At 36.9% G+C, this 25,970-nt stretch overlaps 4 protein-coding genes across 6 annotated transcripts; 1 reads left to right on the top strand and 3 right to left on the bottom strand.

Moving 5' to 3' along the window:
- The first annotated feature begins 734 nt into the window (after positions 1-734).
- LOC140767586 (protein CURLY FLAG LEAF 1-like) lies at positions 735-2,659 on the top strand. Its single transcript, XM_073107600.1, has 2 exons — positions 735-1,152; positions 1,826-2,659. Exons 1-2 carry the CDS (start codon positions 964-966, stop codon positions 2,216-2,218), a joined length of 582 nt encoding a protein of 193 aa, XP_072963701.1. The 5' UTR covers positions 735-963; the 3' UTR covers positions 2,219-2,659.
- Positions 2,660-6,706: 4,047 nt separating this feature from the next.
- LOC140760765 (GEM-like protein 5) lies at positions 6,707-8,573 on the bottom strand. The gene is made up of 3 exons (XM_073097769.1): positions 8,111-8,573; positions 7,740-8,014; positions 6,707-7,078 (listed from the first exon to the last, which is right to left on the bottom strand). Exons 1-3 carry the CDS (start codon positions 8,376-8,378, stop codon positions 6,854-6,856), a joined length of 768 nt encoding a protein of 255 aa, XP_072953870.1. The 5' UTR covers positions 8,379-8,573; the 3' UTR covers positions 6,707-6,853.
- Positions 8,574-12,111: 3,538 nt separating this feature from the next.
- LOC140758786 (transport inhibitor response 1-like protein Os04g0395600) lies at positions 12,112-15,639 on the bottom strand. Its single transcript, XM_073095085.1, has 4 exons — positions 15,496-15,639; positions 14,538-15,162; positions 13,235-13,730; positions 12,112-13,145 (listed from the first exon to the last, which is right to left on the bottom strand). The coding sequence occupies exons 2-4, from the start codon at positions 14,987-14,989 to the stop codon at positions 12,366-12,368; spliced, it is 1,728 nt and encodes a 575-aa protein (XP_072951186.1). The 5' UTR covers positions 14,990-15,162; positions 15,496-15,639; the 3' UTR covers positions 12,112-12,365.
- Positions 15,640-18,849: 3,210 nt separating this feature from the next.
- On the bottom strand, positions 18,850-24,780 carry LOC140767225 (uncharacterized). Of its 3 annotated transcripts, none has more exons than XM_073107075.1 (2): positions 24,150-24,780; positions 18,850-19,230 (listed from the first exon to the last, which is right to left on the bottom strand). In XM_073107075.1, exon 1 carries the CDS (start codon positions 24,685-24,687, stop codon positions 24,172-24,174), a length of 516 nt encoding a protein of 171 aa, XP_072963176.1. In that variant the 5' UTR covers positions 24,688-24,780; the 3' UTR covers positions 18,850-19,230; positions 24,150-24,171. The 3 variants fall into 3 exon arrangements, with proteins under 3 accessions (XP_072963176.1, XP_072963168.1, XP_072963185.1); XM_073107067.1 differs by lacking the exon at positions 18,850-19,230 and adding an exon at positions 19,273-19,613 and having other exon boundaries at positions 24,150-24,777; XM_073107084.1 differs by lacking the exon at positions 18,850-19,230 and adding an exon at positions 19,660-20,281.
- Between the last annotated feature and the right edge of the window lie 1,190 nt (positions 24,781-25,970).

The following is a 25,970-nucleotide window of genomic DNA, read 5'->3' on the forward strand; positions in this document are numbered from 1 at the left end:
ATCAATTGGGCTTGAGCCTTTGAGTAATGATCATTCTCTGCTCATTTTATTGGACTCTCTTCTCAAAGATTTGAGCTCAAATGAGCAAGAAATGATCAAGTGGCTGAGCTTTTTTTTTTGACACACCTGAGCAACACAAGATCTATGGATAGACAGACAGAAATAACCATAAAGAGGTAGCTAAAGTTGGATGGGAGTTGACAATGTAAAAGAAAAGACATGGAAATATTTGTCATTTAATATAGGAGAGATAGTTACCATTGGAACCCTGATTTATTACTCATTTTTTTTTTCACTTTTTTCAATTGGATTGCTCAACTATGTAAAATCTCTTAATTATTTGTTTAATTATTTTATTAAAAAGGACACTTATCACATGATCAATTTTACATTGTTTGTAGCCTATTTTATCTTTATAAAAAGAGAGCGAAGTTGAACGAAAAATAATTACTTAATATTTTTGCCCACGCAATCCGAGGAGTGGGTGATTAAAATAGTCCTTTTTAAATTTTTTTTATTAGTCACGAGCTTATATAATATAAGACTAAGCAATGAGATTAATCCTCTACGATAAATAGATTGGGCAATTAAGCCGACTCTACTAAAATATAATATCTCAGTATTTATTATTCAAGAGAATCACCTTTGAATATACTATTTCACTACCCATAATTAGGACTTGAATTGTAAATACTGAAAACTTAGGGTGTGAATTATAAATTTACAAAGATTATATAATTTCTCTCTCTCTCTCTCTCAAACTTGGGAGGAGATTTTGGGAAATCCGCTTGAATACAAGTTAAGTATATCTCTCTCCGACTCTTACTTCCTCGCACAAAAATTCTTCCCAAAATCTCCACTCTTTCCCTTTCTCTCTCTAGCTTTTTTATAATTTGGAATCCTCTCTTGGTCTCTCTCTCTCTCTCTCTCTCTCTCTCTCTCTCTTGGCTTCGCCCTTAGGCGATGAGTGCTCCCACCATCGAGATGATCGCCAACTCTCTCCGAAGCTGCTCTCTTGGTAGAAGACCGACCAGAACGCCATCTCCGCCGCCGCAACTCGTCGAAGCCAGCGATGATAGCGGCGGAGTCCAGCTCGAGTTGAACTCCAACGTCGCCCTCCCTTACCACTGGGAGCAATGCCTTGACATAAGGGTAAGAATAAATGCATCGCTTCTCTTGTTTCGCCCATCATTGATCATAAATGCGACGGACCCAACTCTTTAATGGCCGTGTCTTGGGTTCGATCCCGCCGTCAAAATCTTTCCTTTGTCTCTGTTCTCTCACTTTTTGTTCTTTGTTCTAGCTTTTGATCAGAAACAAATTAAGTAGAAAGTAGATTGGGTTGGGTTTTGTACTCTTTTCTCTTATTTCTTCCATCATTGATCATAAATGCAGCAGACCCAACTCCTTAATGGCCGTTCTGGATTCGATTCCGCCACCAAAATCCTATTTCTGGGTTCTCTCTCTTTCCTTCCTTCCTTTCTTTCTTTCTTTTAGAAACAGAGTCGAAGATAGATTGAGTGATGTTTATTGATCAGAAATGAAGTAGACCCAACTCATTAATGGCTGTTCCTGATTAGATTCGGCCGTCAAAATCTTTCCTTGGTCTGGGTTCTCTCTCTTCGGTTATCTATTTTCGCTTGTTTCTCCCATTATTGATCATATGAACGAAGTAGACCCAACTCTTTAATGATCGTGTTGGGTTGGATTCCGCCGTCAAAATCGTCCCTTTATCTCGGCTATCTCGCTTTTCTTTGTTTGTTCGACCTTCGAGAAGCAGCCCCTTTGTTACAAAATCCCACCTTTTTTTTTTTTCCATTTGCAGACCGGAAAAATCTACTACATCAACTGGGAAGACGGCACCACCACCACCACCGACCCCCGCATCTCCACCTCCACCATCATCACCACCACCATCTCCTCCTCCTCCGACGACGAAGACAGCACCTCCGACCACGTCGGCAAAGTCGGCGATAGAAGTGGAAGCACCACCGGCTACTCCTCCAACCTCTCCGCCCTCTCAAGCGACGAGTCCTCCACCGCCGAGTCCGTCGTCGGCGGCGGCAGCGACGGAGGCTTCGCCTCCGACTCTGCCCAGGTCCTCGTCGCCGCCGGATGCAAGGCTTGCTTCATGTACTTCATGGTGCCCAAGCGAGTCGAGTGTTGTTCGAGATGCGGTGGGGAACTCCTCCTCCTAGGCCGAGATGGATGCGTCTGAGACGAAGTATAGGACTTGAATCCATGTTGGTATTGGATTTTAGCTCCAAAAATTGAGTAAAAATCGCATCTTTTTTTTTCCTCCCTTTCCCCGACGACTTTTTTCTCCTCTTTTCGAATTAATTACATTTCAAACCCTGAAACACTTCCTCCCTTACTTTCTTAATATTTATATTTTAGGCCACCTACAATTGACTTTATTCTCACCAAACAGCCTTTAAAAGAGAAGTTCCTACTCTATTTTTCCAAAAATTAAATACTAAAATAAGAGGTTCGAAATATAAACACCAAAACCCCGACACGCGAACTATATAAAATGGTCAAAATAGAGGGTGTAAAATGTAACTTTCCTTTTATTTATTTTATATTCAAAATAGAGGGTGAAAAATTAACCTATGTAAAATGATGTTCTTCTCTGACAATTATTCTCCTCTTAGACTTAGCTTGTGGTTTTATTCTCGAATAACTTCCACTATTCATACTCTCAAACTCTACTCTACCTTTCACTCTTATTCTTAGAACTTTTTAAGCAATATATATATATATATATATATTGGTCACCAATAATTTGCATGCCAAGTTGCTAAGATATAATTCAAAGGATGTGGTTTTACCCATTAAATTTACTGCATCATTACAGAAAGGAAACTTTGCTCAGTTCAGCAGGGAGGAATCTTTGCAGAGGAGAGAACCAACACAAAGAAGCCATCCAACTCCAGAATCTAGGATATATATATATATATAAATATATATATTAGAGAGAGAGAAACAATCTCACAAACCAAAAAACATACACTAGAAAGGGATTGTGACAGTAAAGTGCATTACTTTCTTCATGTTTATTTGTTTGGCATACTATCACAAGCATTAGGGCAACTGTTCTTCTACACTGGATCTGATCTAGTTTTGCCTCTTCCAGGTTCTATGTAAGCAAGAGCTATCTATTTTATTTTAGGCCGACCGCTGTCCACTGTAGCTCAATAGTTGAATCGTAATTGATCGCTGTGTTATTTGTATCTATAGTTTAAATTTATTATGATCTATCTTTTAGAAAAGTTGATCGGATTATCTAATTTATATATCAAAGAGAATTAATTTTTTTGTTTAGTCAAGATGTCTTCTCAATATTAATAAATAAATTTTATACCGGTATAGGTATACTCATTTATTATATTTGTATAAGAGAAGTTATACTGATATAATTTATTATAATACTTCTTTACAAACAACTATAGTATGTAATATAATTTAGCAAATAACTAAAGTATTCTTTACAATGGATTAATGAGAGGGGAAGAGAAGAAACTGAGGAAAAAAAACAGAGTGATTGAAATAATAATTAATTGACGCAATACTTTCTCAAGGGTAAACTAATTATGAATAAATAAAAACATTGGAAGAAGAGATGAGAGAGAAGTAGATATTAATAAATTAATATTGAGAAAATAATTGTTTACTTACTATACTAATTAAACAGACTTATACTAAAATAAATTATTATTATTATTTTTAAATTCTACAAGTGAAGAAGAACCTTCCTAGTGTTCTCAAAAGTTTGTACAAGTTGAACATCACTTCTCAGCATGAGAAGTACCTGAAGGACAAACCTACATTCCTGAGTATATCCTGCAACCAAAATTCAAATCCTTTTCTTTATTTTCCTTTTCCTTTTGACAGATTATGCAAAGAAATTAGCCCTAAAAGTCAGACCATAACAAGCTCAAACCATAGACCCCTCATAGAAAATTCAAACACATGCACATATCCTCTGTTTTAGGCTAATAAAACACACCCATTTAAAATAGCAAACTGTTCCTTTTTCTTCTTTTGATATAAAGAGCCGCTAACCCATCTATTTATTGTTACTCTTACGAAGATAACCTGCCCCCGAAAGGTCAAAAGGGATAATACAATCCAAGTTAGGACGAGGGGATAAATTATTCTCCTCGCGATACAAAATATTTCTCAGTTACCTCTATGAGCTACCCAATCAGCAGCGTGATTACATTTTCTATATATATATATATATGAAAAAAAATAATTCCAAATTCCTGCATTGAGCCACAATTTTCTAGAAGCACCATGACCCTTCATCATGATTGTTAATGACACTGATAACGATCTTTGAGTTAGACTAAAAAATGACTTTGGCCACTTATTTGTCCACTACACATTCCACAACATGCAGCATGGCAAAGGCTTCCACTGGAAGTAAAGAGCAGCAGTTCATAGGTTTAACACTAGCAAAAGTTAGAAAGCCAAAGTGATCCTGAGTTAAAGCACCATCCACATTGATTTTGAGAGTCTCAGTAGGGTGTCTCTCCCAATTAACAGTGATCAGCTTCACCATCTCTTCAATCTGGTCTCCAACTCTCCTATTAAAATATTCCTAAGTCATAGTTAGGGTATGCCAGGTAGTAGCTGCAGCCTTGCATCTGATATTCTCAAAGTAGAGCTAATTTTGGGCCTTCCAAATCATCCAATACCCACAATAGCTTTGAATTTAGTAGTGTTGCCCTCCATATGAGCCCAATCATAAGAGAGCCAGTTAGAATCCAAATTAAAAGACACCCTAGGTTTGGGCAATCACCCCCTAAACCTTAGTAGCAAAACAACAGTGATAGAAGAGGCGGTCACCAGTTTTCTCCCACAGCTCACACATAGAACAAGGATCATTCGGCCCAATTTGAAGTTTAGAAAGAAAGGTAGAAGTAGAAATTCTAATCCCACATTGCTTTCTAATTAAATAGAAGAACCTTAGGGTTCCATAACCTTCTCCATCCATCCACCTAAATTTGAACCCGGTCTCGATCTCAATGACTTTTACATAAAGAGATTTTTATAAATTACACCTTACATTTTATCTATTTGAAGATTTTATTACACGACCCCTCATTTTCCCAATAATATTCATTTAACACCCTAACTTAATCTAATCATAATCAAACTGAATGATACCAGAAAGAAAATATTCTGTTATAATCCACTATGTAATTTATAACATTCCTAAATTACACTTGTACTTATCTTTAATTTTATATATAATATGAACATCCATACTTGTTGCTTTTTTTTAAAACTATGAAGAACATCACCTAAATACCAAGCCAATCTTAGAGCTGCCAAACTCCAAACCATGGAGATCTTAGAGCTTCCCAAACGCCAGGCCGATTTTGTTACTTGTGATCTCAAAGATGGAGACGGAGACCAAGAAAATTTGGAAAAAAATGGAGAAAAAAAGGGTTTGAACTAGAGAGATAAAAAAAAAAGGTAAAATTGAGGGAAGCTTCTAAGGCTTATACGTAGTAGTAATTTTAGAAAATTCTTATAGGTTGTGGGTTTTGATATTATAATTTTGTGAGGTAGGATTCAATTATAAATAAGAGGATTTAAATTTTGTGGAGTTAGGGTTTAGTTTGGAGAAGAAGGATTTTGTGGGTATTTAGGTTAGGTCAGAACTTTTTAAGAATATTTTAGTAATCTTTGAACTAGAGTTACATAAACTATATAACATGATTAATGTCAGTTAGCTAAACTATATTGACATTACGAACCACAGTCCATAGAGCCTGTCAGGTCCACAAGGACCTGTGCTTGGTCCTAACGGCCCAGGGGTCAAGGGCCCCATATTTAAGCTTCATCAAAGCCACCCAAAAAACTAAAGAATTATGTAAGAATTTAAAAACATTCCGACCAATCATTATCATTTTAGCTAGTCTTAGGTTTCCAATCCAAGGCCCCTCTCAGCTTTAGATCTAGTCACAATGTCCCAATTTATGAGGTGGATCCCCTTCTTATCCTTGCTATTCGCCTAAGTAAATTAATGTAATCAAAGTTCCGAGTTCAAGATCCAAGAGTAAGACAACCAATAATTAGAGATAACAATGGGAGTAGAGTGAATCAGAGTCAACCACAAAAAAAAAAAAAAAAAAAACCCATGGAGAATAGTGAATAGAGTATGAATAATAGCATTCTAACTCATCCTATCATGAGTTTTTTTCCCATATCAATTTTGAGCAAGCATCATAAGAATATATATATATATATATATATTAGAATAAAGGCAATAAAAGTATGATCCAAACTGGCCAGCAAAATAGCATAAAAGAAATATAGTAAATAGCACTGCAAATGCTAGGGTCCACCATGTCCCAATACTTGCTGAAAACCACAAGGCCTTTCTGATTTCTAAAGCAGCAGAGGAAGAGGAGGAAGCACTCCCAGTCAATCTGAGATAATAGGCTATAGCTCTCAATGTCAGCACTCTGGCTCTCATTGGAATACCAAAGGTTGTTGTAGAACTCCAAAAATAATTCATCAACAGCCTTACACTGTCATCAAACCAATTCCCACTACCATCAGAGATACCTTCAATAGGGTTTTCTTTCTAGCCTAATAGTTACCTAACAGTTACCGAGGTATGAAAGAACTTTTAGAATTATTCAGGTCCCATTATTGATCCCTTTCACTTCAATTGTTTTAAACTTTATAGAAAGAGAGAATACTACTGTATACTTATCAACATGGCAGGTACATGTATATACTGAACAGAGTGCTACATCTATATTGCATCTAAAAGGTACAAGCATGCATGCAAAGACAATAGAAGTTACAAATGAAGCTACTCTCTTCATCTCTAATGAACAGAAACAGGGGGATAAGTAGTAGTACTGCCCTGCTGCACCGCCGCAAACTCTGAGACGGCGTCGAGCAGATGCGTGGTCGCCTTGTCGTAGCTGATGAAGCCCATGAACCAGAAGTCATGGCCATCCACCGTCATTATCTGGATATACTTCTCTGGTGGGCTCTCCCTCATCGTTACCGGATTCACGTTGGCGATCTTCGCTAGAGGGATGAAGACCTGACAAAGATATAACAAATTCATCAGACTCGCTATGGAATATGTATTCAAATTCTAGTCCATCTGGTTATATGACAAGAAAATTTTTAGGGTTTTCGTCAATGCATAGAACCCTTGGTAGCATATAAATAAAAGTAGCTAAGGCCATGTTTGCTTTGAGTTTTCGAACTCATTGAAAGACCCGTAGAGGTTCTTAAACTGGTTCAATAATAAAATATTTTTTATTTTTTTCTATATCTAATTAAGATTACTGTCTGAAAAATTAAGACTAAACAATAAGACTAACTAATAATCAAGTTCTAAAATGTATTTATCAACTCGGATGAGTTTCAGAAAGATTTCTACATAATTATCATTTAATACTCCCAAAATATTATAATAACCACTACATTCTATAAAATATCATAATCATTAAAACAGTCTAAAAAATGCCATAATTCCACTTGTCAACATAAATCAACAAAAAATTATTTTGCCCTTATATATATAACTTTATCATTTTATTAAAAATTAACGATAGATAATTAGGCTTTAAACTTTAAGAAAGAAGAATATCTTAGTGATTTATGTATATGCGCTTAATTTAAGTAATTGTGATTAACCCTTAATCTAAACTATTACTTGTTTAGATGTGATGAAATATGAAAGTATATATATACACCTTGTAGTAGCTCCATGCGACTTGGCCGGAGGGGGCGGTGAAGGACAGCGGGCGATCGCTGCAGAAGGCGGCGTTGAAATTGGTTAAGTAGAGGGTGCCGGCGACGGGGCCGGTGGCGGTGGAAAGGTAGCAGGCGAAGGTCTTCTTGAGCTTCTCGGCCGGGTTGGCCGGGAAAGTCCGCTTGTAGAGGGACTCAAATCCTCCTTCGGTCAACGCCTTTGCAGTCAGGCTAAGCTTCCCCCATGCCGCCCCCGAAGGCGATCCTGCCGTTTTCACTGCCCACATTACAAACAATCTTATTAATCTCTCTCTCTCTCTCTCTCTCTCTCTCTTCATTCATTAGGGAAATTTCTCTGAGAAATGAAACTTACAGTTGTGCCAAATGTTGGATGAGAGCTCCTCGGCCTTTTTGGTCCAGGTATTGAAGTAATCAAGTATATGCTCCATCGGGCTCGCGTTGGACCTCTGCACCGGCACACTCTCCAGCACATACGGCGGCGGCTCGTCGTCTCCGGCGCGGCTCCGCCACATCGCCGCCTCCCGGTTCTGAGGGTGCGCCGCCGGAGCCGCCGGAGGACCCATCTGCTTCGTCCCCCACGTCGCTGGCTCGCCTCCTTCTTTACCTTCCTTCGTCTCCATGGCTGGGGGCTTTCGTCGAACACCTCGCGGGCAATAGATCGATCAGGTGAGAACTGATAACCTTGAACTTGGTGGAGTTTGGTAGGAATGTGGGATGGGATAGCACGAATATTTAAGCGGGATAGAGGTGGGGATATCCGGTGATTAGTTTGCCTTCGAGAGTAAGACAATGCGGACGCGTGGAAGGCAACGCGGATAAGTTCTCGAAGCTGCCGACTAATTCTACATAGTTCGGAAGGCATGCTTATCTAATTCTCGGATAACTTAACGCCAACTTCTTTTCCCGGATAAACACAAATACGGAGTCGGATAATAGTCTTTTTTGTTGTTATTTGCATTATAGCCCTTCAAAGTTCGTTATTTGCATGACTAACCTTGAGATTACTTCTTGGCACCTTTTTAAGCTAAAAGCTTCTATACTTTTTTTTATTTTATTTTACTTCCATCCATTTCATTTTCATTTTTCTCTAATTATTAGTTTTTTTTATTTGTCAAGTTATTATTATCCAATTTATTTCTAACCATTAAGAAATATAATTAAATAATTGAGAAATCAAATCAAGATCATCTGAATTATTATGCAAAAGAGGCATTAGATCAACATTAGAAGACAGAAGAGAGAGAGAGATCAACAAGTACTCTCCTACTTAAGTCTCTTCCTCCTCTCTTATGGTTCACTTCAATATGCTCTTTTTCTCATGGGTATTCTAAATGTTTGCTTGATTAGGGTTGATGGGTCCTTGTTGGGAATATTTATACATCTTTATGTAGCATATGATTAATGAAGGATTCTTTCTCCTGTGTTTTGAAATTTGATTTGCAGGACATGGAAACCCTCATGCTCCACCATCACATAGTGATTCTATCTACCAATACCAATCCCACAGTGGCTATCAGGATTACTTGGTTGATGAGCATCATCCTCCACCTCCACTAGCATCTCAGCCATATTACCACTCCCATGATGATGATGATGATGATGATGATGATGATTCTTTCCTCTCCTTTCTTAAAGGGTGGTATAATCTCATTCTTTGCCCTTTTAGTTTCATGCATTGAGCTGTTGTTGTTTGATTCATGCAAACAGGTGTTGGAAATGTGTAGCTTGATATCTTCAAAGGATGGAAGACTATATTTCAACTTGCATTCTAAAAGCTTTTATAGTTTAAACTCACTGCTAGAATTTATTGCTTAGAGTTTATTCATCATTCTTGAGCTTTTTCTTTTTCTCTTCATCCCTCTAATTGATGGTAATAAGTGGCCATCTTTTTATATATATATTTTTTCATCTCTTGAGGTCAAAATTCTGTATGGCTGGTCTTTGCTGTTGCTGCCTGATTGAGGAGTGCTGCTGCTTCTGAGAAATGCCACTCTGACTTCATTGCTTCTCTACAATAATATTTTGCTTCTCATGTATAGTCTTATCCTTCTTACCTCTTTTATGATTTACAGTCTTATATCTTAATAGTCACTGAAGAAGGAGAGTTACTTGCACATTTATGGCTTTGTATTTGATATTAAATTTAGGGCTTGTTTACTTTGGAAATAAAATTAATTCTAAAATATGTATTCCTTTCCCAAATTGATGTCTCTATTATACGATTAAATATGTAATAATTATGTTTAATATGATATAGAGTGAAAAAAGATATATTTTTTGTTGTTTATAAAATTATCGTAAATACTCTTGGATCTGATATAAAGTAGAGTTAGTGTGTCGTATAATATGTAATTTAAAAAATAATATTTATATTCTAAAATAAGATTATTATAATATTTAGTTATTATTATGAAATTAGTATTGTATTTTAGAATAACAACTGAAAGGTCATGTAGTATATGATAGTGTGATACCTCCTGATTGAGATTATTATATGTCATTTCTCATTGATATGTTATTCTATTAGTTGTGGTTGTTCTCAATGGCTTGGATCATATGAATTAGGTAAATTCTTGAATCATCTCTGTTTGGTTGTGAAATAAGCATAAAATTATTCTAATATAATAACTAAATAATAGCTCATCTGGATACTAGTTTATTAATACCTACTCTCTCCTATCTTCTTCCATCTAGTATTTAATATTTACTAACAAAATATAACTACTATGTTGCAGTTTAAATCTTATCACTTTAATCAATTATTATTCCATTCACTCTTGCCCACTCTCTTAATCATTTTTTAATAAATTTATTACTTTTTAATGTACATTAGTTTATAACTAAACACTATAATAATTTAAACTGATAAAAAAATTATGCAAGTCCAAACAAAGGAGAGCATAATTAAACTAGTTTGAAAGTTATTCTACAGTGAAGTGATCATGATTCATGAGTCTCCATCTGAGTATTCTATCGAAGATAAGGTTAAAAAACCACAGATGAATCATTTAAAAGTTAAAGTAATATTTAAAAAAAATCTTTAAATAATATCCAGATTTTAATTTTTTTTAATTTGAATTGGGTCAGGTAAGGGTTTACAAAACATAGTTATGTAACACCAAAACAAAATTATCAGAGGATTTCTTCCATGTAATAGAATTAATTCTTTATTAATAAATTTGATGTAGATCTATTGGGTAAGATCTTTAAGAATATAATAGGAATGAAAAATATTATTAATTCAGTAGGTAATTTTTTTTAGATATATAATTTTGCACATTATTTTTTGATAATTATATTATCTTAATATTTTATTAAGTAAAAGACATATATATTAAAAGTAATGTATATATATTAAAATAAGGGTATTGATGTCTTTTATAATTAACTTATGAAAATTTAATTACATTTTATCTTTTTGATTATTTACATATATCTCCCATTAAATCAAATTTTAATAAATAGAGATAGAGAATTATATTTAAATTAAAGTTTATCTCCAAATAATCAAAGTTAAATTATTTAATATTAAATGATATCTCATATAATTAAGGTATAATTATATTTAAGAGAGAAATAAAAAAATAGTTTAATAAAGATTTAATGGTTAAGATATTTAAGGGTATAATAAAAAAATTTAAAAGTTAGGCACACGTAATTAAATCTTCTTAACTAATATATTATTTTTCTTACCGAACGTGGTTTTGAAACCGGTACGGGTATGAAAACTGGTTATTATAGTAAGATTATAATTTTTAAAAGTATATTTAAGTATTTGCCAAATGATTAACATGAGTGAGAAAGTTTATAATGGCAAATATATTGAAGACTTGGAAGTCCTAAAAGATCCTCCTCTGTGTGGCTACTGAGCTATCCTCCAAATCCAAATATTGGAAACGTCAAAAAGAAATGAGGAGGGGTTGCAGAAAAGCTGGTAAATGCTATCAGGATGTACAGAGGTTTTGGTAAAGAGAAAGGAGCCAAAATGGGCTGTGACCAAACACAAGAAAGGATAATGGAAGGAATGATTTTGCTGCTACATAGGGCACAGATGTAGCTTTTAGAATCACATAAAAGACAACCACCCCCACCCTCTGACACACTGATCACTTGGAATAGTTGTATCACTTCCACTTCACCCTTTCTTAATCTAGGGTTTGGTAGAGTGACCAGATGAAGAGAATTGAAAGAAAGAATTAAAGAAGAGGTTTAGATTTATAAGGCAAAGGTAATGGTAATTTATAGCTATTTCTATACACCAAATGGCAGGTCAAAGAAGGAAAATGAGAAAAGGAGCAATAACTAACAAGAGCAAAGGTATAATAATTTTATGAAAAGATGAAGAGCAATCCATGAGGAAGGAAAAGCAGACAATGTTATAGATCAACCAAACTACCATTACAGATGCAAATACCTAGAAGTATTACATGAAAAAGGAAAACTACAATCTTTGGGTCTAGAGTTACAGCCTTCCTACTTCCAATCTACAACCCAAACTAGCCAAGATAGTAGTAGTACTACTAAAGATCAACAGATGAAACAGAGTGAAGCTCAAATGCATTACCTTTCGACTACTAAAAACAGCCGCCCAGCATCCCAGCCTAACTCTATAAAATCCAAACAAAATCTGGGGCATCATTTCTTGGTCCGGCAATGGTCCGATAGACGTACATTTTCTCCACCTTATGGAGATCGCTAGGGTTCTCCTCCAATTCATCACTTTCATCCCTTTCATTTATGACCTCCACGTTGAGCCTCGGCATCTTTGATGCAAGGACCTTGCAACCCCCTAATGTAACATCACAGGACGACATCCAAAGGGATCGCATTGTTTCATACTTCCCCACATCCTCCAAAAGCGCAGCATCACCAAAAGGGCTGTCCCTTATCTCCAGCTTCCTAAGATTCTTGCACCCATTGAGAACATATGCCATTCCCTTGTCACTATCTCCTGCAAATGCTATTGAGAGCATCTCAAGCCGTTCGGCATACATCCCAATATACAAGAAGACCTGGTCTGTTAGAAGGCCTGATAAAGAAAGCCTTCTTAGATCTTTACATGACTGCACAATTGCCCCAAAGCCCTCATCCAGTGGCTGGTTAGTCACAGCATCTGGCTTCCTTGGCTCAAGAATACATAATCTGAAGCGTATGAAATTTGGGCAATTCTTGGCGACTGTTATTAGGGCAGCATTTGTCATCTGGTCACAGAAGTACAGCAAAGAATTCAGTTTTGGGCATCCTGAAGATATAGCAACAAGCCCTTCTTCTGTCACAGCGGCACTTCCTGCACCATAGATATCTGAAGGGAATACCCTTAGCTCTTGCAAATCCTTACAAGTAGAAGCCACAACTGCTAATCCTTTATCTCCAATGCTATCCAATACCTGCAGTAGCATTCTAGCTATTAACTACTTATTCTTATTTCTCAACATGGAAAGAACATAACAATCCAAGATACGGGACGAGATCTCACCCAGAGGCGTTGAAGTTTCCAACAATGACGGATCAGCTTGATGAGGTCAAAACCCTGAATTGCTGGCGCGTAACTGAGGTTTAGACCAGTCAGGTTCGCACAGATGGTATAGATAGCAGGAAGACACAGAGGAGAAGCATCCCAAAATCCTGACAAGCTCCTTAGTGATTTGCACTTTTGGATGGCATCGAACAGCTTATGAAAGGCTTCAGAACGATGATCGAGCATGAATGAACCTGTTCCCAAGTCCACCAGCTGAGGAGCTTTTGTGAGGACCTTAGCTAATGTCTCTGCAGATACTGCCCTATTAAGCCTCAAGCTCCTAAGGTTTGGGCACCTAGAAACAAGTCTCTCCAATGCTCCAGCATTCACCTCCCCTTTCAGGCAGGCAAAGTTTAGAGATATGAGCGAAGTACAGGAATCAGGGAAGCAACTAAGCCACTGAGGCCCACGATCCTCCATCTCATTTTCCTGTAGGTCTAGCTCCTTAAGAGACCTTGTAAAGAGAAAATAAAGAAAGAGAAAAATGTCTCGATCAACAAATCTATCTGAATAGAATGAAAGGAATGTCAACCGGAGAAAAAGAGAACCAGATACAACAGCACCAGTATGATCTGATGGCATCAAAACTGCCTGATCAATATATTACTCTAAAACAACTTAAATTCTGCTCTCAGATGAATCAAAGATAGATGGTCCCATTAGTTCTCGAACTGAATATTACCGATAAAAAGAACTAACTATATACAGCAGGTAAAGGATAACAATGGAAGCTCCAATCCCTAAGCTCCGGTTGTTTCTGACGAAATGAAACATGATATGGTTTCTTAAACCAAAGCTGAGAAGATTCCCAAGAGAATTGATTCTACAGCTAGCTGTCAAACTATCCTTCAGAGCTCTACTAATGGACTCAAAAGTTGCAGAACAAGCCAAATCAAATGATAGAGAGACTTGCAATACAAATTTCAGCAGGTAGAGAAATTTAACTTTTTCCGCTGCATAAGACTCATGCAATCGAAGATGATCCTTTCAAAAAGTCTTCTATGCCATATTGCACAAAAATGGTATCTTTTGAACAAGTGAGAAAGATGACAACATGAAGGTAGTCAACCAAAACAAACAATAATGAAGTCCAGTACTAAAAGGGAAGAAATAAAATTTCACTTATTAAATTTTCAATCACTCTACTAGTTACAATATAAAACAAATGAGAAGAAGAGCACATTATAGTAGAATGAACCAAGTGAAAACTTAATCTAGTGCAAATTGTTTAGTAGAAATGAACAACAAGTTGCTCACTCACCTGCAATGAGTTGCGATCGCCGCGAGCCCATCAGTGCTAAAACCCTCACAGCTAACAAGAACAAGAGCCTTGAAATTAGGGAAGGATCGCGCCAATAGCTCCAAACACTCATCTGAGACCACCATCCTCTTCATTCTTAGCTCTTCGAGGCCCGGGCAACCCCGGGCCATGGCCTCGATCCATGTCGCCGCAAACCCTCCCCAATCGGGTGGGACCAAATTGAAGTCCGCAAAGTGGGGCTTCCCCTTGACGCTGAGCGATCTCACCCGGGGGAACCTCGCCGCCACCCGCTCCGGCCGGACGGCGTAGCAATTACCGACGAACACATTCCGGCGACTCAGCCGCTCGACGCGGTACCACGCCTTGCACACCGTCGACACCGTGTTCCGGTCGCCGTGCGAGCCCAGGAAATCAAAGATGTGCTCCACCACCTCCTCCGGGAAGTAAGTCATGGTGGCTTTGCAGTCAAAAATCTCTTCCCTTGCGAGGGTTAGGGTTAAGGTTTGGATATGGGTTGGGTTCGGCTTAGATCTGCAGCTGAATTCATTCAACAACTACCAGGAATAGTACCACAAATGATCGCGGCTCTCACCTAGCATTCCATTCCTACTCCAGATTCGTGGTGCTACAAGAACATATCCTCGGGTTAGGCTTAGATTTAGCTCAGATCTTCTGCTAAATTCCTCGAACAGCTACCAGAAATAGCAATGAGAAAGATAAAGATAGCAACATTCAACTTAAGATTCCTTTAACTAGATCTACTCCACAAACGACCGAATAATTGCTCTAAATACTAAAAGACAGATGTTTTCTGACTAAATCCATGGGAAAATCTAGGAAAGACTATTCTTTTCCCCTCAGATCACATCCTGAACTAGGAGGAGGAGCGATTAAGTGCAAATGCCCCAAAATTACATCGGAAGAACTCAGAAAAATTTGTGGGAAAGAGGATCCAGACCTCACTGCGTCCGAGATCAATCTACCGAAGCCAAAAATTAGTAAACAAAGTTGCAAGAGGATGAGATCTAATGCCTAGAGAGAGAAGAATAAGGAAGAAATGAGGAGAAGAACAATTTCACTTCTATTTCTTCTCTCTTCTTTTCTTCTTTCCTCTCTCTCTCTCTCTCTCTCTCTCTCTCTCTCTCTCTCTTCAACGCTATAGTTACTTAACCGCGGTTAAGGAAACCCTAAGCTCCGGTTCCGGATCCAACGGTCCGATTCAATTCGGCGGTCTGATTAGGGACATCTCAACCGTCAGATCTTTACCACCGGTTTATCCAGTTCCATGTGTCCCTATCCGCCAGTTTGCGGATAAGAGGAAACGACGGAAAAAGAAACGGAGAATAACGTATTGGGATGTCCCCAAATTGGCCTCATACTTTGATAAAATTACCGAAGGTGCCATCGACTACGTTACTTTCGTTCGTAACGGAATCCATCGAGTTTTTAATGATTAGTAAGTGTGATTGGGGATATGAACGAAATAAAAATATTAACCCTAAAAAATAATAATATTTTATTAATAAATTATTAAAAATAAATAAATAAATAAATAAATATAGGAGTAATTTATTCTTAATATACATTTGTTTTATAAAATATATTTTTTTCATCTTTTACTTTATCTTATATCTATTAACGAGTAAAAGTATCTAATAAGTTTTTGACCTAACTAGCCCCTTTCCAAAACTTTATTACTTGAATAGACTATCATCAAACTTATTTACTAAATAGAGTCTAATTTATCGTAGCCCTAACAAAAACGCTAAACTGATCAGTTTAATATTTTTATCTGGTCTTAAAACGTTGATCTGTTCAGCATTTTATGTATATAAATTTTTTTAACTTAGTCTTTCAGTGATTTAAGAAAAAAATTATCTAGCAATAAAAATGCTAGATTATTTTGGTAAATAAAATTAGGGTTAGGGTGAATTAGACCCCGTTTGATAAATAAAATTAAGGGTAGATCATTTTGGTAAAAAATTAAAAAAATGAGGCTATTTTGGTAAAGAACTCACTATAAAGGCATAAAATTTCGGAAAATAATCCGTGAGATAGGAATATATCGGCGGTCGAGCTGATGAGATGGACGGCTCTGATTGGCTCCCCGTGGCGTCACCTCCGTACGGGAAATGTCACCGTTCCCACGTCCCAATAAAACTGATGGCCACTCCCGACACGTGGCAGAGATCGGACGGTCGGAGCGCCGGGCGGGGGTGGGGAGGGGCGATGGACGGCGGGGAGGGATTCGTGGGGTTTTTGGTGGACCCTAGTTTTGTCGCGTAGCGGAAACGGTGGGCATTCTGGTCATTTCGGATGGAATTATGGACCAATCATGAATGCGACCTCCCTTTTAAACGGTAGCGAGGTTTTCGGGACACCCGTATACGAACCCAGTACCTCCGTATGACATGTGGACCGGATCTTGTGTCTCTTAACGGGTCGGATTTTGGATCTTAAAAAAGGATCCGGTCCACCCCCACTCCCCCCTACCTAAGATAAATTATATTTTACACTCCCGGTACTTATATCCTTATTAAATACAAAGTGATATATTTTGCCCATCTCAACCCTTTTATGTAACATTATAATATACTTAATAATACTATGATAATATATATTAGTGAAAATATTTTGGCGAGGAATTATCATTTGTGTTGATATTGCGTATGTCTGAGTGCTTTGATCGTATCATCAAACTTAACTTCAGCAAAGCCTTTAATTATATGAACCACTTCCCACTACTAAAATCTGATGACGACCGGTAGGAGCATCTCCTTGATTTACATAGTTAAAGGGGTCAATATGGCCGAGTGTAATTTATCAAAAAGTAAAACCTAGATCTTAATGAAAAATAAAACATAGGATATATTATATCTTTTTAACAAAATTTTCAAAATTCCAACCTCTCAAGATCCAAAAAGGTTGGGTGCCAACATAAATTAGAAAAGATAAAATGGAAGGTGCTGTTTGTAAGTATGATGATCCCTGCTGTAAGAATTAAGATGTCACACTAGATTCATGTGTTAAAAATGCCCCCTCCATCACAATTGGACTGTAATGCTCAAAAGCAGCAGCAGCAGCAGCATCTTTAGTTGGTAGAGTTCATGGCCCATTGGAGCTGCTACTGCTGGCAAAGGACTCCTGACCTGTCCCCCCTTCTCTTTTTTTTTTTTTCTTTTCTTTTTTGTCTCTTTCATTCCTACTCCATCTCATGAGTAGGAGGAATTAAAGAGAAGATCCATCCTTGTTCTAATTCTGAGGGCACCTGGATATATGAATTCTTATTTCTCTCCAGTAATTCTTTTCAAGAGGTGAAAAGAATAATGAGAGAATTGTGTTTTAATTTTTTATTTTTTTTCCTTTGATGATATAAAACTTTTAGAGTTGAATGGCTTCTCACCCAAAGTATTGGATTCTGGGCAGAGAAAGAAAAGAATGGGTATGGTTGGATGATGTAAAAGCTTGGCTCCACTTGTCAAATGATACCTTGATCAAAAGGTTTTGGGGAATGATTGTGAAAGGCATCAAGATTTCTTTTAGAATTGTTATAATTCACGTCTCTTGCACATAGTTTTGCTTAGATTTTTAGCCATGTGAAGCATGACAAAGAAGAAGAAGAAGAACAACAACAAAGAGAAAAAAAAAAAGAAGCTAAGTGGAGGACAAAACCTAGGTGTTGAGATGTTAAAGGTTGTAACTAACCTAAGATTAGAGACCCCTAATATTAAATTCACAGCAAAGTGCAACCACTCCTCCTAATCCCTTTGTTGACTTAATTCTTTGATTGTTATGCACCACAAAGAAGAGAGAAACTTCTTTTGTTTTTTAAACTCTGTAAGATGCATAAAGGTTCATAAAGTTCACCTATATGGTTTAAGATCATCTTTTAGGACTAAAATATATGAATGATTGGTGTAAGAAGCACTCAAGAATCAATGCCAGAATTTGATCTACCATCTTGCTTTCAAGGCCAAAGTAGATATATGTGCTACCTCCAAAGAAAACAATAAACTGAACAAATTTGAGAGGAAAAAAAAAGGGCTCTCACACCTATGATGATTTAGGCACTAATAATATAATAATAAAGTAATCTAAGAAATTTAATGCAATATAATATAGGAATCAACAGAGTATTAAAGGTACCAAAAACAATTGAAGCCACAAAAATCAAATGTAGAGGTGCTGCAATAGTCCCCTCATAAAAATATCCTTATTCCTATCATTTCATATTTGCAAGAAAAGAACCTCTCATACTGTACAAGATAATGGTTCAGGCAAGGATTGAACATCTCTCCATAATGCACTTTATTTTGGAAAAAAGAATACAGAATAGGAAGACTACGATATTGAGATCAGTAGGTCAAAAGATAGAAAAGAAGATTCTATTCATAGAGAAACCTTGCACCCTCTAATGTTCTGTCATTCATTTGGTACTGAAAAGAAAGCACTACACTTCAAAATCTTTCTTCCTTTTCACAAAAGCAAATAGATCATTCAAGAAGGCAGCAAGTTAATTTTCTCAATAATAAAAGGAGACGGCCCTAAGTCCTATGTCCAGTCAGGAAGTGAGGAAATTTCTGAAGTGATAACTATATGGAACCTTGACATAATGAAAACCTACAGATCCTCTCCCAAGTTACAGATCCTCCGGCAATCATCGAGCAAGAAGACATCAGCTGTCGCTACAACCCTACAACAACAATGATCAGTAGAGCAAGAAGACATCAGCCAAGCCTAAAACAAAAATAACCAGAAATATTATTAACTAGGAAAGAGAATTTAATGATCATCTCCAGTCAATATTACAGCATGCAATGGTCATATCCAGTAAAAGTTACAGGAATCTATACAGATTAGCAGTTCACTATTCTACTAAATCAGCTTGAAAACTTTTTAACGCCTCTTCTCAGCCAAGTATCCAATCGATGCTTGAGTACTCAGATACTATCCTGAGAGATGACTTCTACAGTAGCCTAAGCTTTGAGAAAAATTAAGAGACTCCAATTCCTTGAGCTACCAATTAAGAGACTCCAATTCCTTGAGCTACCGAAAAGCAAGATCACCAAAATTTTCCTGCATTAAGAAGATTTACAATGAACCAAAGAATACTTTGATACTTTTACTCAAAATACAAACTTCAAACAGTTCCAGACGATGATGTAACAGAGGATAGGCATCCATACCAAACATTTACCTTTGTATACCTAACAGATCACATCATTAAGGTTGCAAACACATCCAACTTGAAGTAAATTTGACATGAGAATGATCAGACATAAGAAAACATCCCCTTAATTTGTAGTTACTTCATTTTGGACAAAAAAGGGCCATCAGAACACCCTTAAAAGAAGTGTTCACTTTTTGTAAGTTGACTCTCTTCATGAGCAGCTACAGCTGCTCAGCCCCAGGAACATCTATTATTTTGCATGGACAATCACAGAATCAGGTCTTCTTAACATATAGGCCAGCATACTAAATCAGCAAGAGCCCAATCTCACAAAATTGAAATTTTCCTTAAACGACAATAAAATTAATTTTGATGGACAAATCATCTAGGTGTAATTTTAAGATATTCCACGGTCCCACACACAAATACAGAGAGCTTTTGAATAGTACATATGTAATTTATCATCATAAATATCAGAGTTTGTCAAATCTATAGAAAATTGCAAATAGTTGATTTGCTAGCTGCATACTTCAGAGATGGTAAGTACATCCGGGAAATCCAACTTAGAGACAGCCTGCATTTACAGACAGCGCACAATAAGCAAGTTCCATATAGTTAAAGGTTGAATATTTGTTACTGTCAGTTTGTCACCAATTAACTATGTCTATGATATTCTTATGACATTTAAAGAATTGATAACTGATTGATGGTAACTGAATGTCTGCCTATGAAGTATGAACTTAAACTCAGTATTTCAAAAATTACATTTGCAAACAGCAATGAAGAAATTGAATTTAACAAAGTCAACAATTGGATACTGAATATATACATGAGAGAATTGATTATTCAACATATCCTAAATGTCCTGAAACCAAAAAAAAGTGTGCTACTTTGAACACTTTAATAGAACATTCCATACAAGAAAGTGGACGCTTCAAAGAATTACGAAACTAAAGCAGGATCTAAGTAACAAGTTTTAAGTTCTAACATACATGCTTTTGACTAATTTCATTATCAGTGCTTCATTCAGTTCAATAATGTATTTTACAAACTTGGTTAATCAAAATCCCTGTCACAAGATTACTGATCTTCAATTATTTGATTTTCCAAGCATCACAATGTTGATCGCACGGCCAGTAGAAAACTTTGGAAGTTCATTAGGTTAGACATTTGATAAACAGGACACAAGGCTCATTATGTTCAAAAGACTCAAGGGTTGGAAAGGAAGGCGGTGAAGACCTAGTCAGTCATACGAACCCCCTTAACTCCCAGCTAGCATGCCTGGACATCAGGTACATCTTCCAACAAGTACTATATCATTGTGGAAATACCACTTGCTCAACAGAAGGCACATAATGAAAAATACTAAATTAACTTAGCAGACGGAACTGCATATGACAGTCAAGAATTCCAAGTGACTTAACCTCACAAATTCTTAATATTATGATTTTAGGTAATCAATCTGCCTCGTTAATAAGAGATACAAAAGCACCCTAAACTTGAGCATTTCAAATCACCTTGATAGATGCACTCCTATAAGGCGACTAAGATAGAAGCAAAAAATCCCAGAGAAGGCAGATAAACATATGTAGATATATGTATTTATATATGTGCGTGCGTGTGTGTCTTTGTGTGTATAATTATGTGAACCACTGAAAAAAGAAGTCTAAATCATTGTAAAATAAATCTATATACATGTAAAGTAATGTTAACCAGACCACCGAGTATTACATTAGCATCGAAATAATAAAAAGTCATACTGTGGTATCAAATTCTGAGTACAAGGTGAACCTACGCAATGAAATGTCATCAGAAAATCTTCGGCTGGAACCATGGAAAGGACAGTTATTTACACATTCATTAAGCAGATTGTTGATCTATATCGAGAATATAACAATCTTACTTAGCTGATCTAGAACATTTTACTACCATGTCACTTGACTACATGAAGCAAAAGGGCTAAATGTTCTCAAAATGTCATCAGAAAATCTTCAGCTGGAACCATGGAAAGGACAGTTATTTACACATTCATTAAGCAGATTGTTGATCTATATCGAGAATATAACAATCTTACTTAGCTGATCTAGAACATTTTACTACCATGCCACTTGACTACATGAAGCAAAAGGGCTAAATGTTGTCAGAGAAGGTAGCACTCGAGTAGGATGAACTAATTTAGTTTTAAAATATCATCCTTGTCATAGACTAATATGAAGCAACAGCAAGTTGGCCTCATATAGTGATTATCCTGTAGAACTTAAATGCTCAATGATGACAACACCAAGAGAGAATGCTGGCTTGTTTGTTACAAAGCTTGGCAGAATCTTATTAAGTTCAGACTACTCAAAAAGAAAACAAATAACTGACAGCGAATGTAAGATTTATACAACCTTAGGTTCAGTCTCGTACAATCCCTACTTGACAAGAGAAGGGATACATAATCGTCTTAAATGAGCTGGGACACAACCTAGCTAGGCCAATGTCAAGTTTGGCTCATTTAGTGATTGAGATGACCAAGCTTTGCTCATTATGAGTAGCTTGTTTGGCAGGCCAAAATAGAAGAACTGTGTAGAAGATGCTTACTACAATGTCATATAAGTTTAACATATGAGACATAAATTGACTTTTTTTTTCTCCTTTGAATGCCATCAATCTTTGCAGCAATAAGTTCAGTAAATTGCGACATACATCCCATGTAATGAAGGCAAGATGAACCAATGAAAAATTTGATGTCTATGTTTTGACTCAGCTCATTTGCTAGGTAGATTATTTTCATATAGTTACAACAATAGCAAAGTGTCACATACTCACATCAAGAACAATTGGAGTAGTCAAGTACAAAAACAGTGATAAACAACATCATCATTCTGTATCCATCTTAAATTCAGATAAGACTCAATGGTTCCAATTTTAGGATTCTAAGTACAAAAAGCAGCAATTATTAAGTCAAAAGAATGGCATGAATCTTCCATGGCATAAATACTTCAATTGATACTCCACATCGGCATCTGAATATTTGCTTAATTTAAGTGCAGGAATATATCAAAAAAGTAGAAGGATGAAGAATGTGGAAAAAGCAGAATGGTTTGAAAGTAAATAATAAGAAAGAACTATGGCATCAAAGGAATATAGTTGGACAGATCAAACAGAAAAGGAATCATCATTGTCTTCTACAGAAAAACAACACATAATCCAATCCACTACCGCTAAACCCGATAAGGCGGGTTTGGCGGGCCGAAGCGCCAGCCCGCCTTATCGGCCCGCGCGGCCTGCTAGCGCTTTTTAGCGCTCAGGCGGCCCGCCAATGCGGTAGACCGCCTTCTACCAACGCCAGGATGAGTGGCGGGGCAGCTGGTGCGCCGCCCCGCCATGGCGGCCGCCTTTTCCGCTTTTCAATACATTGTTTAAACCACTCTTGCTATTGAATAAAAATATTATGTTTCACAATTGAATCAATCATCTGACTTCATCTCATGAAGAAAAGCAATTCCTTGACACATAGTCTTCAACAATCATCATAGATTCTTATCATCATAATAGTGCTGATTATTTTTCTATGAAGACCAACCCTTGCATGAAATAATAAGTCATAAGTCATAACAAATATTAGAAATCTATACCGAGCTTATATTAAAATTTGATATTGGAGGACATTGTTCTAAACTTATTGTGATAATTCTACATATGTACCAATCTCTCAATAAGTCAGATATTGAAAAATAAAAACTTTCACTTTCGCGAAATATGTGAATAAAAGAATTGCGGTAGAGATTTGCAAAACCAAGACTAGACCATCAAATAACATAAGCCTTGTCTTATTGACCGATTTAAGTAGTTGCCACCAAGAACAAGCAACGATGAAGCAGAACACATTCTATCTCAATGGACACTATTCCAGGCTTCTAAATGCGAGAAAACAACAAGAAAGTTAAATTTGGGTACTTTAGTACTTTTCAGTCTGTATGCAATTGATGATAACTAACTATAGATTACAGAAGGGAGAAACATACGAGGAATCCAGTCTTAACTATTATGATTTGAAAACAAAGCTATGACTGCACTGCAGCACAGTGGCAGAATGCATTACCCCACAAGGGATCGAGTAGGGTACTGTGTGAATTATCTCCAGTGGAGAACTTGTAGTAGTTTGCGCTGCGTGCACTAGAGGTAGCTCACTGCAGCCCAAAGATTTGGCAATTCCTGAAATGGTTGGCGCAGATGTCCAACCTATCTATCAGGGAGCGCTAACCCCCTTATCTTGCCTATAATTAGCATAAGCTGGCTTATGATCTATCATAGAAGAAGAAGAATAATAAGCTAGAGATGGAAACCTCTTCCTTGAATTATAATTACAACCAAATAGCTAAGGCAAACATCATGCAGAGCTAGGACTATGGAAAAAAATATTTTATACAAAATGCAGTACACTTTCAACAAATTACCTATTGTCTTCTTCAAACTCATCTAATCACTCTCATCCTCATCATCGTCGTCGTCATCATCCCCATCCTGATCAGGTAAAAGGTAAGCCCCCGGAGGCGGCGGTGCTTTCCGCCTCGTCCTCGAGGGCAGAATGTTGTCCAAATCGACCTCAGCTAAGGGATCGTCGCAAAAATCGCTATCATCTCCATCCTCCTCTAGTCCAATCTCATCCCCACTATCCCCACCGCTACTCTCATCACTCGCCCCATCGTCGCCGCCTTCGCCAACGTCGTCTTCCTCCTCCTCCTCCTCTTCTTCTATCATCTTCCCCTTTCCCTTATCCGCCGCCGTGAGAACCGCCTTCCCCTTTCCGTTGTGGGCGCTCCCATTTGCATCACTCACTTCCTCCTCCTCGTCTTCCACCTCCGCCCGCGACTCCTTGGGCTTCCTCGCGTCGTCCGTTTCCTCGAGAGGTTCCGCCTCGGCCTTTCGCTTCAGGATCTGGGGGGAGGAGGGATTCGGTTCTAGGGTTTTGGGTTCTCCGTCGGCTTCCGCCATGGGAGTTAGGGTTTTGGGGGAAGAGAGGGAGAAGGATTAGGGTTTTGGGCTCCTCTCTCTCTCTCTCTCTCTCTCTCCTCTTTCTCCCCCTCTCGTCGTAAGGCTTTCTAAAGATGGGATCGTCTATGGCGTAGGGTGTTCGTTTGTTGATACGACTGCCTTAATTGAGCGCCGCGTGTCCAAGGAAGGAAGAAGCCCCTTAGTCCAATTTTAATCTCAATTAGTTAATTTTTTTTCTTTTTTAAAGAAAACCAAATATCATTAAAATCAGTCAAAAATCACAAAAATGAATTGAAATGAATCGAAATTAAGAAACACCCAAAAAAGAATAACAAAATTTGGTCAACTAATTAGCAGTTTAATTGGCCTTCCTAAAATATATGATTTAGTTGTATATTAGTAACCCGTTCAAAAGAGATTTACGGTTCTCAATAACCCAAAAAGCATAATGAATCGATAGTAAAACGTTCATATTTTTAATAACACGACGAATAGCTATCCAATCAACTCTATCGTAAGTAAATTTAACCGGTAGAATGGCATTTGAAAAATAGCTCAATAATTTTAGTGGTAATTATAATATTTTGAAGACATAGTTAGTGTTAATTCTAATATATTTAAAGGTTTCAATAGACTCAATTATGTAAAGAATTCTTTTAAATTTTGTAACTAAAATTGCATTCAACTATTTGCCTATGTGTAAATTCCTATTTGGTGGTTCTAAGAAAAAAAATATTATCTAACCTGATTAAAATTAGGGCTGTCAAAATAATTGAACAGGTCCAGCCCGACTTGACTCAAGCTCGACTCAAATGCTCAAAATTAATTTCACCGAGCTCGACAAGTCCCGAATTTATTACTAGTAAACTAGAGCTTAGGAACATAATCCAATTCTCTTTTCCTTTTTATAAAAAGGAAATGCCTATGTTTAACCAAAGCTTATTAGATTCAGTGAACCAATAACCTAGTGATCTAACCTCTAATCATGTATAATCCAATTCTAATAATTTTAAATTGATTTTTACTAAGTCAAAAGAGAACTTTTTATAGTGACCAAAGAGAGCAAGATTTAGACAAAATTCGTTGTCATAATCATTTAGAAGAGTTTAAATGTCAAAACCTAAGTTATATGCAATACTTTCAATAGAATTTAAACTTGGATTAAATAAAGTTTTAGCTGACTAATAATTAGTAGCCAATGCCAAAATAACTATGATTGTTGACCGGCATTTCCATAAAAAAAACTTTTAAATTTTGATAATAATAAAATTGGACTCTCAGAA

This window comes from Typha angustifolia, chromosome 1 (genome assembly GCF_048772165.1).
Source record: "Typha angustifolia cultivar Huaian chromosome 1, ASM4877216v1, whole genome shotgun sequence".
Taxonomy (NCBI): domain Eukaryota; kingdom Viridiplantae; phylum Streptophyta; class Magnoliopsida; order Poales; family Typhaceae; genus Typha; species Typha angustifolia.

Coding starts and splice junctions, on each gene's coding strand:
- LOC140758786 (XM_073095085.1), bottom strand. CDS start 14,989: ATGACTTACTTCCCGGAGGAGGTGGTGGAGCACATCTTTGATTTCCTG. Junction 13,731..14,537: donor GCGATCGCAACTCATTGCAG/GTGAGTGAGCAA, acceptor TCTCTTTACAAG/GTCTCTTAAGGAGCTAGACC. Junction 13,146..13,234: donor GGAAACTTCAACGCCTCTGG/GTGAGATCTCGT, acceptor ATGCTACTGCAG/GTATTGGATAGCATTGGAGA.
- LOC140767225 (XM_073107075.1), bottom strand. CDS start 24,687: ATGGCGGAAGCCGACGGAGAACCCAAAACCCTAGAACCGAATCCCTCC.
- LOC140760765 (XM_073097769.1), bottom strand. CDS start 8,378: ATGGAGACGAAGGAAGGTAAAGAAGGAGGCGAGCCAGCGACGTGGGGG. Junction 8,015..8,110: donor ATCCAACATTTGGCACAACT/GTAAGTTTCATT, acceptor TAATGTGGGCAG/TGAAAACGGCAGGATCGCCT. Junction 7,079..7,739: donor TCGCATGGAGCTACTACAAG/GTGTATATATAT, acceptor TATCTTTGTCAG/GTCTTCATCCCTCTAGCGAA.
- LOC140767586 (XM_073107600.1), top strand. CDS start 964: ATGAGTGCTCCCACCATCGAGATGATCGCCAACTCTCTCCGAAGCTGC. Junction 1,153..1,825: donor AGCAATGCCTTGACATAAGG/GTAAGAATAAAT, acceptor TTCCATTTGCAG/ACCGGAAAAATCTACTACAT.